General features: G+C 44.3%; 1 protein-coding gene across 3 annotated transcripts in view; it reads right to left on the bottom strand.

Moving 5' to 3' along the window:
- cntn3b (contactin 3b) overlaps nucleotides 1-13,111 on the bottom strand; it is a 69,789-nt gene that overhangs the window by 17,685 nt on the left and 38,993 nt on the right. For all 3 annotated transcript variants that reach the window (XM_028998010.1, XM_028998009.1, XM_028998008.1), the window contains 9 exons: nucleotides 11,502-11,597; nucleotides 6,562-6,765; nucleotides 5,252-5,354; nucleotides 3,991-4,175; nucleotides 3,075-3,211; nucleotides 2,125-2,254; nucleotides 1,428-1,578; nucleotides 886-1,013; nucleotides 5-180 (listed from right to left, as the gene is read on the bottom strand). In XM_028998010.1, coding sequence (XP_028853843.1) covers nucleotides 5-180; nucleotides 886-1,013; nucleotides 1,428-1,578; nucleotides 2,125-2,254; nucleotides 3,075-3,211; nucleotides 3,991-4,175; nucleotides 5,252-5,354; nucleotides 6,562-6,765; nucleotides 11,502-11,597 — 1,310 coding nt within the window. The remainder of the gene's footprint in view (nucleotides 1-4; nucleotides 181-885; nucleotides 1,014-1,427; nucleotides 1,579-2,124; nucleotides 2,255-3,074; nucleotides 3,212-3,990; nucleotides 4,176-5,251; nucleotides 5,355-6,561; nucleotides 6,766-11,501; nucleotides 11,598-13,111) is intronic.

Below are 13,111 nucleotides of genomic sequence, written 5' to 3'. Positions count from 1 at the left end.
TCACCCCGCCAACTCTCTCAAAATGATCCCGGTCGCGGTCGAAGTCGATGAGCTGTCCGTTGAAGGACCAGGAGAAGGACACATCCAGGGCGGGGTCACAGGCAATTTGGCAGGGCAGCACGATGCTCTCGCCAACAATTATCTCCATGTTGCCCGGCCCCTGAGTGATCCTGGTGGGCTCTGTTAAAATAAATGTAAAGTAAATGTAAATGTAGTGTTTAACACGTCCGACTGTTGGACTACAGCGAGATGTTTCACTAGGATTAGACCAAAGAAGACCAAACTGTACTTTCTTCTCAAAATATATCAAAAAAACTAAATTACAAGCAGTGTAGATGGCAATAAATATAGTATTGTGATATTAATTAATTGATTGATCTTGAAGAGTGGGTTGTCTGGCTGATGTCTTTTGGTGCAGAAATGGCTGAACTCACAAATGGCGCCTAAAACAAGACACTGAGCAAACAGGAGAAGGAAGGCAGGTTGCCGAGGACATGTCTCGTGCCATGACCCGTAGATAAAGGCAGGCCAGTCACCTTTATAACTAATTATAGCAGCCCCGCGGCCGCCGAGCGTTAAAGCGTGGGAGGGAGCTCTTAAAGCTCCAACCAGCGCGGTCGCCTCTGGCAAATCCTCTCGTACGGAATGGGACGCGGTGTGCGCGGCTTAACAGAATATAATCCCCTCATAACCAGTTTAAGAGGCAGAGAAATGAGCAGTAAAACTGCTAAAACTCTGGACGGGCGGTTCCCAGGCTCGTGCATATTGTGCATGGTGTACATTCCTCGGAGCCAGAAGAAAACGGCCGTGCCCACGAAGCTCGGAACGCGGGCGAACAAATACCGCTTTCAGGCGGCTGCGCCAGTAACGTACTGAGCTGAATACCTGTGATTAACAGCCTTCCGCTCGTGCTTGCCGTCCCAAACTGATTTTTAGCAATGCAGGTGTAACTCCCACCATCTCTCCGTGTTAAATTGGTGATCTTCAGAGTTCCGTTGGGAAGGAGAGTGATTCTGAAAAAGTCCAAAAGACCATGATTTCCGCAAAGCACTCATGTGGCGTTCATAATCAAAATAATAATAATTAATCAACAACATACAACATGCAAGTACACAAATGTAGCAGCATACAACGTAAGTGTGAATGAATGGTTGGAGTTTCCTGAAATGTAACACCTCTTGACCCTCACAGCACCCAAATGCCACTGCATGAACTCAAACATGACCTGTCTCGCTCAACAGATTGAGCCATTAGTATTATTATCACGATTCACTTTGAACAGAAACACCAGGGGCAGCAGTTTAAACTGAAATTGTCATTGTTTCCTAAAAATGATCTCCCAGAGGTTCTCATAAATGGAGCAGCCGTCTGAGCAGCCTCAAATTAAAAAGACTCTTGTGTTTTTGTCTTCCTCTCTTCCCCCATACCTATCATTTCGCTGGAGAACCTCGCCGCCTTTCTTCCACAGGCTAATGGCTGGGGGCGCAGCTTGGGGCTTGCACTCCAGGGTGACGTCGCTGCCGGCGCGCGCTTTCTGGAGGGCTTGCAGTGGACTTTTGGAGAAGGTGGGAGAGGAGGCTGCGGGGAGAGATTATGGAGGCATTTGGAGGAGTTTTCGTGGCCTGGCAGACAGAACTGATCAAGGCTTTACACTGCGAGGCATTGAAGAAAATAATACAGAAATGTAACAATGTAAAGTGTTTAAGATATGCCGGTTGTGCGGTGCATCAGTAATTCTCTCGTTGTTGTTGCATCGGAAATGCTTCTTCCTTTTCTCCTTGGGTACGTCTGGGGGCCTTCCTGGTGGGTTCGTTCTGCAGATGCCCCCAGAAAACTACTCAAATAATCAATGTGTCATTTAAACTCTGACTGTCTCTGATGTGTGCCACTGGGTAATGCATTTCTGGACACCTAAATCAATCAAATGGAGCATTTGAAAGGCAAAAGATGGCCAATACAGGGAGGTTAGCTGTTTTTGGTGTGGGGGGGAGTAAACATGAATGTGAGTAGGTGTGCAAGTCGAGTCACTGAATCATTTAAAATGAAATTCAGCAAAAAAAAATTAAAAAAATAAAAGCTTCTAGAAACGAAAAAAAGTCGATTAATAATAAACAGCAGCCTTACCCAACACCATTAGCTCAGCGCTGGCATAAATAATGCCATGTTTGTTTTCAGCCACACACTGGTACATCCCGGCGTCTGACAGGTTTAATGAAACAATGGAGAGCGCGCCATTCTCAATCTGCACCCGGCCCTGTGGGTAAACAACACACACATCTGCATACGCTCCGACGGGGCCAGTCTATTATACCTGCCGGTGTCAGTCCCAACCGCGCGAGGCACGCGGATCACTGCCGTGCGCATGTTTGGCTGCTGCTGGGGCTGGGAATTGAGGTTGTGGTGGATTGTGGGTAGGGCGGGTAGAAATGCATATTCGGGTTGGGGTGGGGTGAACAAATGCTGACCTGCAGCTTTTTTCCTGAACAACAAGCAAAAAAAAGCAGTCTTGACAATACCAGCGGCGCTCTAATATGCTATTTATTCGCCGTGGCCATCCAGTCGGAAAAGTGGCTGCGACAGGTCCGAACCGCCGAACCAAACCCACACCCCCATAGGAGTCTCACTTAAAAAGTCTCATTAGGTGACCGAGTAAGCTGCGTTGATTTGGAGTGGCGGTGAAACTGGTCACTCCCATGTGATTAATCTGGGCCCGGCGGCGTTTCTGCTGCCTCTGTAGAAGTGGATCACCGCAACCGTGGAGCTCGGCTACGTTTGCCTCATTATCACAGAACGTAGGTGTGACCTTGCGCTCTGCTCTTGGTGTATGTGACGAGCGTCTATTCCGGGTGTTCTACGCCATTCTTTATGTACAGGGATTAATGTCCTCGACAATAAAATACTGTACTTTTGCACAAAAATCTATTCAGAATTTGTCTCTGTTAAACCAACAGTGGAAATTGATACAGAATGTCATCCGATAAAAAAAATGGAATATAAGTATGTCCTTTTGCTTTCAGTTCTTTTTCTCGCTTCCTCGTGATGATAAAAAAAATGAACAAACAGCAGTACGTTACCTCTGCAGCCAGGGGCTCCCCATTTTTCAGCCAGTTATAAGATGGCTTAGGCCTCCCACTGGCCTTGCACTCCCAGAACAGATTCTCCTCAATCGACACGGCCGTGTCTCTCATGGTCTGGAGCCAGTGGGGCTTTGCTACGAGAACAGAGTCGCCAGGTAATTGAACGCTTTAAGCACAAACACAACATTGGTCCAGTGGAGCAGGGAAGAACACGCTGAAGTGCTTTAAAAAAGCGTTTGCCTCTTGCTGATTTCTTGTTGTTTTTTTTTTTTTTGCATGTTTGTTTAAATGCTTAAATATATTTCAGATCATAAGTTTAAATATTAAAAACCCATGAAAAATATAAAGAAACAGTTTATGTGATGATTTTTATATACTGTCTAAATCTAAACTTCTCTACGTGAAAAAGTAATTGCCCCCTCTTAAATCATGAATGAACTGAGACACATTAATCACATTTTTGGAGAGCTGAGTTCAATTTCAATAAGAAATCCAGAAGGGGTTCAAATACTTTTGTACAGCACTGCATATCCACATTATCTATAAATTCAGTGACGAACCTCATTATTCAGATGAACAATCTAGTCGGCACGATTATAAGAACCTTTAACCACCTTTTAATTATGCCAGTGTCAGCGAAATAACTCAGTCTGCCACAGCTATACAGAAAATAAAACACAATCAGTGCACCAACTGTCACCCACACACCTACACACACACACACACAGATTCTGAGCACACACTGTTTCATCATTATCCACCGGCAAACACCCCTGCAGATTCTTAAAGAACAATTTGCACCTTCACTCACTTGCCATTTCAAACTTTTTTTTTTTTTTTAACAAATGCAGATTTGGAACTCCCATGTTAACAGGTTTGTTATTAAGGAAACATACAAGATGTGATGACCCACCATGGAAAGACAGTCTCCCCCGGGCGGTGTTCTTCCCCCGGCTGTTTTCCGCCACACACTCGTATGTCCCGGAATCTTCCTGCTGGAATCTGGGAATTTCCAGGATGGCGTTCGCGTTCTTCAGCTTCACTTTGCTGGGGAACGGCTCACCGCTGGTCCTCCTCCAGGTGATCTCTGGAACAGGACTGCACATGCACGGCCAGCTGACCTCAGAACTCTCCAATGGTGACCTTCCACCTGCATCCTTTTACATCGCACGTCACATCTTTGCCCGTGCACCATACACAGACACATGCATACACACATATAGGCCATGTTTTTGCTATGCAGTGCACCGGTGCACATACAAGATCTCCGCTATTGAAGGAGGGCGTATAAAGTACATACCAGCGTATGTTTGTGCATATTGAAACGACAAATTCAATCTGCATTCTGTAATATGTATTCTTTAAGAACAATGTGCAAAACTGGTATTTAGAACTGAAACAAATTTTTTTTCCTGCTTCAAAAAAAAAAAAAAAATTAATTATATATTAATTGGATTGTTGCATTGTTGCTGCATCAGAGTTCACATTTTTTAAAGGGTTAAATAGCTACATAGCTATGGATTTTGTCTGCTTCAGAAATATTTTCCTCTTGCCTCTGAAACTTAATTTCACGACAATTACAATTTACTGCTTGTGTCCAGGGAAAAAGCACTCAGCTCCTTCTTGCCACATTGCCTTTTACTGTAGAAAGATCCCATTTGAACAGCTGAGTTTTGCGACACAGCCCATTGCCCAGCTAACATTTAGTGGCAAGGATTGCAAATCCCATTAACTATAGTCCTAAAGGCATAATCACGGCATCTCTGTTCCCGTAACAGAAGGTAAGCAATGGCTGATGTGATGACCATGATACAAAACATGCATACATTCTTCTGAGAAATTCATACAGCTGTTTTACTACACAGGACATGACGCAAATACCATGTTTTTTCTGGTTTTACCAAATTATGTAAATCATTTGATCTTACACTAGCGAACTCACCCCATAATGAACACATGCATAGGCAGTTTCATTTGTGACTGTTCATATTATATGTGCATAGACGGGAACTACGCATCGATCATGATATTGCTGTACATTTTGATCAGATTCAGATTGGTCACAAGATCATAACAAATATGGGGGTCATGGATTTTTGAAGCAAGGTGAAGACCTTTTTCTGTGTGTCATTAAGAATTTGTGACTTTTGTAACATGTTGAGGAAGGAACTTACTTTCCAAGAGCGAAGCACTCCAGTCGGACCACCAATCCCTTCGCAGCAGGTACAGTGTCTGGGAAATGAACTTCTATTTTGGGCTCATATTCACCCATGGCTCCTACGGAGGACAGACAATGCACACACTGCTCTATTCATTCATGATTAATGACTGGTTACTCTTCCTTCTCCAGTGCACAGGCACAACAACACGAGACAAAGGAACACAAAACACTATTTGCCGGGGCGGAAGGGGCGGAAATGATAGCTTAGGGGAGACGGGAGGAGGTGGCACCGGATTTAGAAGAGCTCTTTCGAGGCAGACAACCCACCCCTGCTTCAGTCAGTCTGGCTGCAGATATGACAAAGTGTTTCTCGTTATGTCACGGCATAATTAGAAATGAGCAGAGCTGCATTCAAAATATGCCAAAGGTGTTAAATACGTTTTTATAACTGTTATGCGTATTGGTAGATTCTCAACAGACACGACCAACACATGCCAATCGCTCACATATCCATGTTGAGAGAGATAAAACTGGTATATTCATTCACCAGTTTATCATTTTTAGCCGGCCTTTAACTGGGCTGAACTCTTGCTCAGGCCATTTTGATTGAGCAGGGTCACTAGGGACTTGTCCACTAGTGTAAAGTAACTTGTCCTCAGGATTGCTCAGGACAACCGTTTGGCAGTTATAAATAGTGAGGCTATTTCTGTCACCCAGAACGTGATCTTTCATGATGTTTTAAAATGATCATCTTAAAATGGGAGGAGTCTGATGATTGACAGGTCTCATGCCCACTACTTCCTCTTTATGGATGATTTAAAGTTAATCATAAATTACATGTGCAAAGTTCAAGATCATGCTTGGTAGTAGCCCAGTGGGTAACACACTCGCCTATGAACCAGAAGACCCAGGTTCAAACCCCAAGTGTTTTACTACCATTGTGTCCCTGAGCAAGACACTTAACCCTAAATTGCTCCGGGGGGGATAGTCCTTGTAACTCCTGATTGTAAGTCGCTCTTGTTTCATTAGTTTGTATTTGGAAAAGTAAAGTCCCTGACCTACACTAGTGAACAAGCCCCATGCCGCGCTGTGCTTAGCCGTGGTTTGAAAGCATCTCAGTTTTTAACAATATTTTCACCGAAAAATAATCTGTGGAATCAATCAATCACCAGTGAGCGTAGCGTCATAACCCTCCCATGACTGATTATTAGGCTGGGGCTTATTTTGACAGGAAGACACAGAAAACCTCAGCCTTGTCCTAAGGGATGTGCACTGCACCGCACGGCTATCGATCCAGGAGATGGGACCGGGTCCACTACATACCGTCGTTTCTCAGGACCAGGGGGGTCGGGGAGCTGAGGACCTTCCCTCTGGTGATGGTGTTGTTCACCACGCAGGTGTAGTTCCCCACGTCGGACGGCTCCACCTTGGCGATGTACAGGTTGCCGGTTTCCTGGGACACGAAGCGCCGCCGGTCTTGCTGCACGAAGTACGGGTATTCGTTGAAGACCCAAGCGAAAGTGAGCTCTGTAACGGAAGCGTGATCACACACAGGGGCCTAATAAACAAAGGGGGTAAACTTTTACTGAGCCCATACGTTCCTTCAGCGCCTCTCTGGGAGCTCATTGCTCCGCCAGACACTGTTGGCTAACCTCCTCGGTTAGCCGTCGCCCTCCGCGGTTGGCCGAGAGAGAAAGAAAGAAAAAAGAAAAGGAAAGGGAGCGAGAGGAAATGGATTACAGTGCTTGACTGGCACTTTCATGACACACACACCCCCCCCCGCCCGGTCCCGGGGTGACCGCGGACGGCGCACTGAATCACGTCTCGTCTCCCCTTAACCATAAAGGCCCGGCTCCAGACGAGAGAGAGAGAGGTCTGCCACGGCGCATTAATGCGTCAGCCGGAGAGGAGAGGTGCACGAAAGAGAAAAGTGCCATGGCGGCGCTACAAGGTGTGCGTTTTGACTGCCAGTCATCTGCCGTCCCCGGAGAGCGTCTCACAACCTCTCGCCTCGGCGGGCAGGCTCACTGAGGCCCAAAGCGATGCGTTGTGATTACGCGAGCTGAAGCCGGCTACGCCGTCTCTGTACGGCAGCGTGGACGTAATGAGCAGCGAGAGCGTTTGTCAACCTGCAGAAGAGTCAAGAGAAAAATGAAAACGTCGGGCCACAACCCCTTTTAATGAAACTCGCGCTGTTACGTAACAGGAAATTTAAAAGCGAGGCTAAAGAAAAAAAAAATGGAGTGAAAAAAGGAACGTGGTCACGTTTTATTTTACAGCGCATCGTTTCCATAAATCTACATATGTGTAGAGCAGGACACCATACAGGGGGTTGCAAAAGTATTCGGCCCCCTTGAACTTTTCCACATTTTGTCACATTACAGCCACAAACACGAATCTATTTTATTGGAATTCCACGTGAAAGACAAATACAAAGTGGTGCACATTTGAGAAGTGAGAACAAAAATCATACATGATTCCAAACATTTTTTACAAAATAATCAAATGAATGAAAAGTGGGGTGTGCATAATTATTCGGCCCACTGAGTCAATACTTTGTAGAACCACCTTTTGCTGCAATTACAGCTGCCAGTCTTTTAGGGTATGTCTCTACCAGCTTTGCACATCTAGAGACTGGAATTCTTGCCCATTCTTCTTTGCAAAACAGGCTGTAATGTGACAAAATGTGGAAAGGTTCATATATGAAAAAAAAAAAATCACCATTTCTACTGAATTATCTGCTGAATTCCAACGCCAACGCTCCTCGTCTCCGTGCTTCGTGATGAACCAAGTCTAGTTTCCACGTTGCTTCAATCAATTTTGATCGACGAGCCAATTGAAAAAGTAGCCGTTTATCGTGTGGGTAGGCAGTATTCTGCCATAGGCTGGTAGTAGCCTAGTGGGTAACACACTCGCCTGTGAACCAGAAGACCCAGGTTCAAATCCCACTTGCTACCATTGTGTCCCTGAGCAAGACACAACCCTGAGTTGCTCCAGGGGGGAGACTGTCCCCTGTAACTACTGATTGTAAGTCGCTCTGGATAAGGGCGTCTGATAAATGCCGTAAATGTAAATGTAAATGTATTCTACTAATTCTATCAACCAGTGAACATTAGAGAACATTAGCATTTCACACAGACGTGTCTGCAAACACCAAATTCACTGCTGAGGTTTTATTAATTGATTTTCCACCTCTGTACATAAACCTGTTAAGCTCTAGGGCAGAAGGGAGTTGTGATGACAAAAGCGTAGAGAACCATCTCAGTTGCTTTTGATAAGAATTGCTTTTGGCTTGGATAAAGTACTCAGACTCCTTATCCTAATTGTTATGCCTGCATTGTGTGTGCTTTTGGGGTTTTTGAATCTGAAATGTTTTCTTTTTGCTCCTGGTGCCAATCGTGCTTTGCATATTAAAAAAAAAAGGTTGTGCAACTGCCTCCCTCTGTTTCACGTTCTGCACCGTAGTAACACATTTTAAGGGAAAATCTTAAGTTTGGCTTAAGTTCCTTTTAAATCATTTATTCAACTTGTGTTTCACAAAAATCTTTAAACAATTTCCAATTAGAATGCTAATGCTAACACCACTGACGGCCTCTAAGAGTAGCACACTGATACCAGACGATAAAACACCATCACAGCATTTCATGAGCATACATTTTTATAGAATTGTACTAGGTTCTGTAAAAGGGTCCTGTGAGGTTTAAAAAAACACCAGATTAATACAACGGCATTACCCCCAGCTCTGCTGGGCAATGCATCATTTGTCATTCCCGGCTTTTCACACTGCAGCGGAAGCGGGGAGGGAAGGGCGCTACAGGCGCGGCCCACAGTGGGCAGATAACGAAGCGCCGAGCCTGGCGCGGATTCTGCTCTGCACCATCTCGCATTCCCACTTCCCAAAGCAGATAGAGGAGACAAGCGCCGAAATGCCCCGGCGACAAGCAAGTCCGTCACAGAACGAAGGGCTGTCATGTTCGGCCCCGCAACTGCTTCAGCAGATGTTTGTTGAGGCCATTACCGCAGAGTACTACTCCTCGTACGTGCTTCTTGTTCGGATATTCTGCCCACTTAATCACTAGTGTCCCGCAAGGACTGGAACACAGACAGCGCAAGGCAGGATCTGCGTCAGAAACTGTATGGGCGTCAAAAAGAAAAGGAAAAGAAATAAAGTCCGGCGTTTTACAGCAGCCGGCCAGCGTTACGTTGTGCCAGGAATTGATGATCTAATCTGGCTTCGAAATGTGCTCGGCTGAAAAATGCGCTGCCTTCCGATTGGGTTGAGACTCCAATTTGTGGAGCATACTTTCATTTTCCAGCAGATTTAATGCTAATTGAGGGGAAAAAAATGTCCAAATGGAAAAACGTAAATGGAGGCCAGGCAGGTGAGGGCTCATTTTGCAAGCATCCATATCACACTTTTTTTTTCTTATTCAAAAGAAAACGAGTGCCGATGGAAAACGTACCAGTGCCGCGAGCACGGCTACGGCATCAAGATCGTTCAACTGCGGCAATTACTGCTGCCCTCCAAGATGCATCTAGCGTCTTCGCGGCCTTGACGTCTCATTTTCAGCTGCATCTGTTTACCCCTTTAAATGGTTATTAATAGTGTTTTTTTGTAAACCCACCTGGTATCTAATGATGTTTGTCTAATTACCTGTAAATGATCACTCTAATTAATAATAGGCATTGGGTTACAGCAAACGTGGACACACAATTTTGCATGAATAACTTAATTGTCCTACTCAACTAACTAACTAGCTAATCTTTTTGTACGCTGATGAACATGTAGGTATATAATGTCTCAGCTCATTGGGGAAAAAGTCTGCATATGCATCCCTGTCTTCGTTCACTTTAACGTGCTTGTCCCCCCCGTCACTGTGACACTTCTTGCGGCCAACCGCTGAAGACCACCATCCACGGCTTCCAATATAAACAGGTGAATCTTAACAAGACGTTCGTCTCACGTTAGCTACTGGCGATAAATCCCGTCCGACTTACCAGTCTTCAACCTTCTTTCCACCCCACTTTCATGCAAAGTGAAAATTTCATTCTAAATAATCGTCACAACATTTCGCCATAACTGAGTAACAACACATCCTCCTGTGTTTTTTGCAGCCAAGCAGTCAACACTATAGGTGATACCAACCGATATATCTGTGACTAGGAGAAATTCAGAAAACTCGTAATGGAGCCATCTAGGAAGTATGATTATGACCTTTTGCGGGAGCATATAATCGTGGATTTCTTTTCAGGATGCTGAAGAGACAACTTTGAAAAATCAATGAATTGGTCGGCATGAGAAGGACCCTGGACACCGGATTCTGCATGAATATGTTAGCATGTTGTTTAATTTTTTTTTTAATTGTATTGCATTTTACAAAAATGCATAAATAATGAAACCAAAGTACTAGGATAGCTGTGATGTCCAGTTTTATCCCTGTTAACCTACATACTACAGCATCATATGTACAGTCAGGCCTAGTGCTGGCCAATTATACCATCTAGATTCATGATCACAGCAAAATTCGGCTCGATGTCGGTAATCAGCTTTCAGCATTAGCATCTTTTGTCTATATATTTTCAATAGAGCTGTAATAGAACGATCTGACAATCCCAGCTTTTAAAAAGCCTGACATTATTGTGGCAGCGGAGGCCGGCCAAGCCGACGGTACCAGCGCCCTCTGCATGCGCTACAAGCACTAGGCCAGGAGGGGAAGGAAATGTGCTGGGAAATGAGCGGCTTGGATGTAAACAGTTGAAGGGTGCATGTCGAGATGTGTGTTACATGAAGTTAAGTGGAGGTGGGAGGTTAGTCACGTTTCCGTGGCGCAGCGCCAGAGAATAAGCGCTGCCGCGTTCTCGTTAGTCAGAAAGCATTAAAAGGGCGTGTTTCACTGTTGACTCCGCCTTCCAGCTTGTACAAATAAAAGGCTCTTGTTACAGTCAGGTAAAACTCGCCACATTGTTCAAATGTGCGCATGAACACAGCTCTTGTGCCTTATTTCACAAATGAGTCATTTATAATTGAATCTATTTTCAGATCTTTCTTACGCAAATCGAAACACATCCACTGACCACTCATTTACCACACAAGTCTTTCGCCGGAGTATGGAAGCAACGTGAGCACCACAACGTGACATGCTTCGCTGCGTGGCGCTAACAACGCCAAATGGCTGAAAGCAGAGCCGAGGAGGGCAGTTAAAGTCAAGGTTTAATATTTTAATTAGAATCATGGCCATAGAGGATGGTGACCTCCCACTTACCTCCAGAATGCATAGGGGCTCCACACAGTAACACAACACCTTGTCCTTCTCTCACATTCACTGCATTTCTCGATTGGGCTTTGAAGTTTTCCAAATCTAGGAACACATAGAAACAAGAAAACAAACACGTTAAGATGAGCATATTTTATGCATATGTGCTCAGCTGTAATCCACAGAGCAACTTCATACATTTATTATGATCTGTTTTCTAGAAAGTGTGTGATTGTACATTCTCTCTGATGGATTTGAATTTCGAATTTCTATTAAATCAAATACAGATTGCGTCATTGCGATCCGCAAAACACAGAGAAAAAACGATAAGAATGCTAGTAGAGCAATAACCACTTTGTGCATGGCATACTTATATTTCTACATAATTATACTCCAGTAGGGCTGTAAGGATTCGTTGTGAATCTGTGTGGATATATTGAAACTTGATGAGTGTTATTTTCAATGCATTGGAATTTTGATGATGTACGGTTATTTTTGTACGCTTATATCTCGCTCTTTTACATTTTCGCCATAGACATTTGCAGTGATAGAGTTCCAGGGAACATAGAGATCTCTCCACACAAGAGATCTGTGCCACAAGTGACACCGAATTCTCAGGCAGCGTAAACCAAAAAGGTGGTGGCGTGACTGAAAAACTAGCAGCGAAACTGAAGTATATTGTCAAAATTCCAACCTCGTATTTTACGTCTCAATGTTGTGTTTTTGTATGATTTTAGAGTCACAAATCTGATTCCATCACATTCCAGATGTAAAACCTGCAAGGGTTGTAGAGCTGTGATAGAAGAAAAATCAGCTTTTTTGTGCAATTTGTTTAAAAGTAATTTACGATAAAATGGAATTTCAATTCACACAGTTTACACAAATAAATAAAGGGAGGCAAATGAAGAGAAAAATCACATCACATAGCAAGAGACGAGTGTATTATTATACACAGAGGCTGATATCTGGAAGGGCAGTCTTCTTCGGCCAGGCAGGATATTAAATTGCCACGAGGGCAGCAGGGCCACGCACGAGGAGAATGAATAGGCGAGGCAAGGAGGCGAAAATCATAAAGAGCACGAAGAACAACAGGTCCGGCAGCCAAGAGCAATAAGCCGCCTCATTATCAGCGGCAGAATAATCTCGCACTTTAAAGCATTAGCTTCCCTGTCAATAGCTCCAAGTGCGAATCATTTCCCACAAATGAACAGGGAAGAAGACCCCAGCTCTGGTATGCATGCGCGGCACGCTTTGGCCAAAATGCCAGCTTTACACCCTCAGGCGGGAGGTGTGGAGACCAACTTGGAGCCACACGCACAGAAGGAAAAAGCCAATGTGACCGATAAGACGAATTATGGAAATCAAAAGGGAAATGGCTCTGTGAGGCCAGTGGGAGATAAATGATCTCGTCCTGGGTCCCACACATCCATGTCACACTGGTACATGCTGGTGAGAAGAGGTTTATTTATCAAAAAAAAGCAAAAAAATAAAAATAAAAATTAGCGTTGAAAGTGATAAATAACTTTAATGCACTGAAATCGATATGAATCAGTCTCGAAATCTCTCATAGCATAAGCAGGAAGAGAAAAACTGGCTCTGAACTGCAGCGATACTGATAC

Source organism: Denticeps clupeoides, chromosome 12 (assembly GCF_900700375.1).
Source record: "Denticeps clupeoides chromosome 12, fDenClu1.1, whole genome shotgun sequence".
Lineage (NCBI taxonomy): Eukaryota > Metazoa > Chordata > Actinopteri > Clupeiformes > Denticipitidae > Denticeps > Denticeps clupeoides.
Note: the sequence above shows the minus strand (reverse complement) of the source record. Positions and strands in the feature narration are given on the sequence as shown.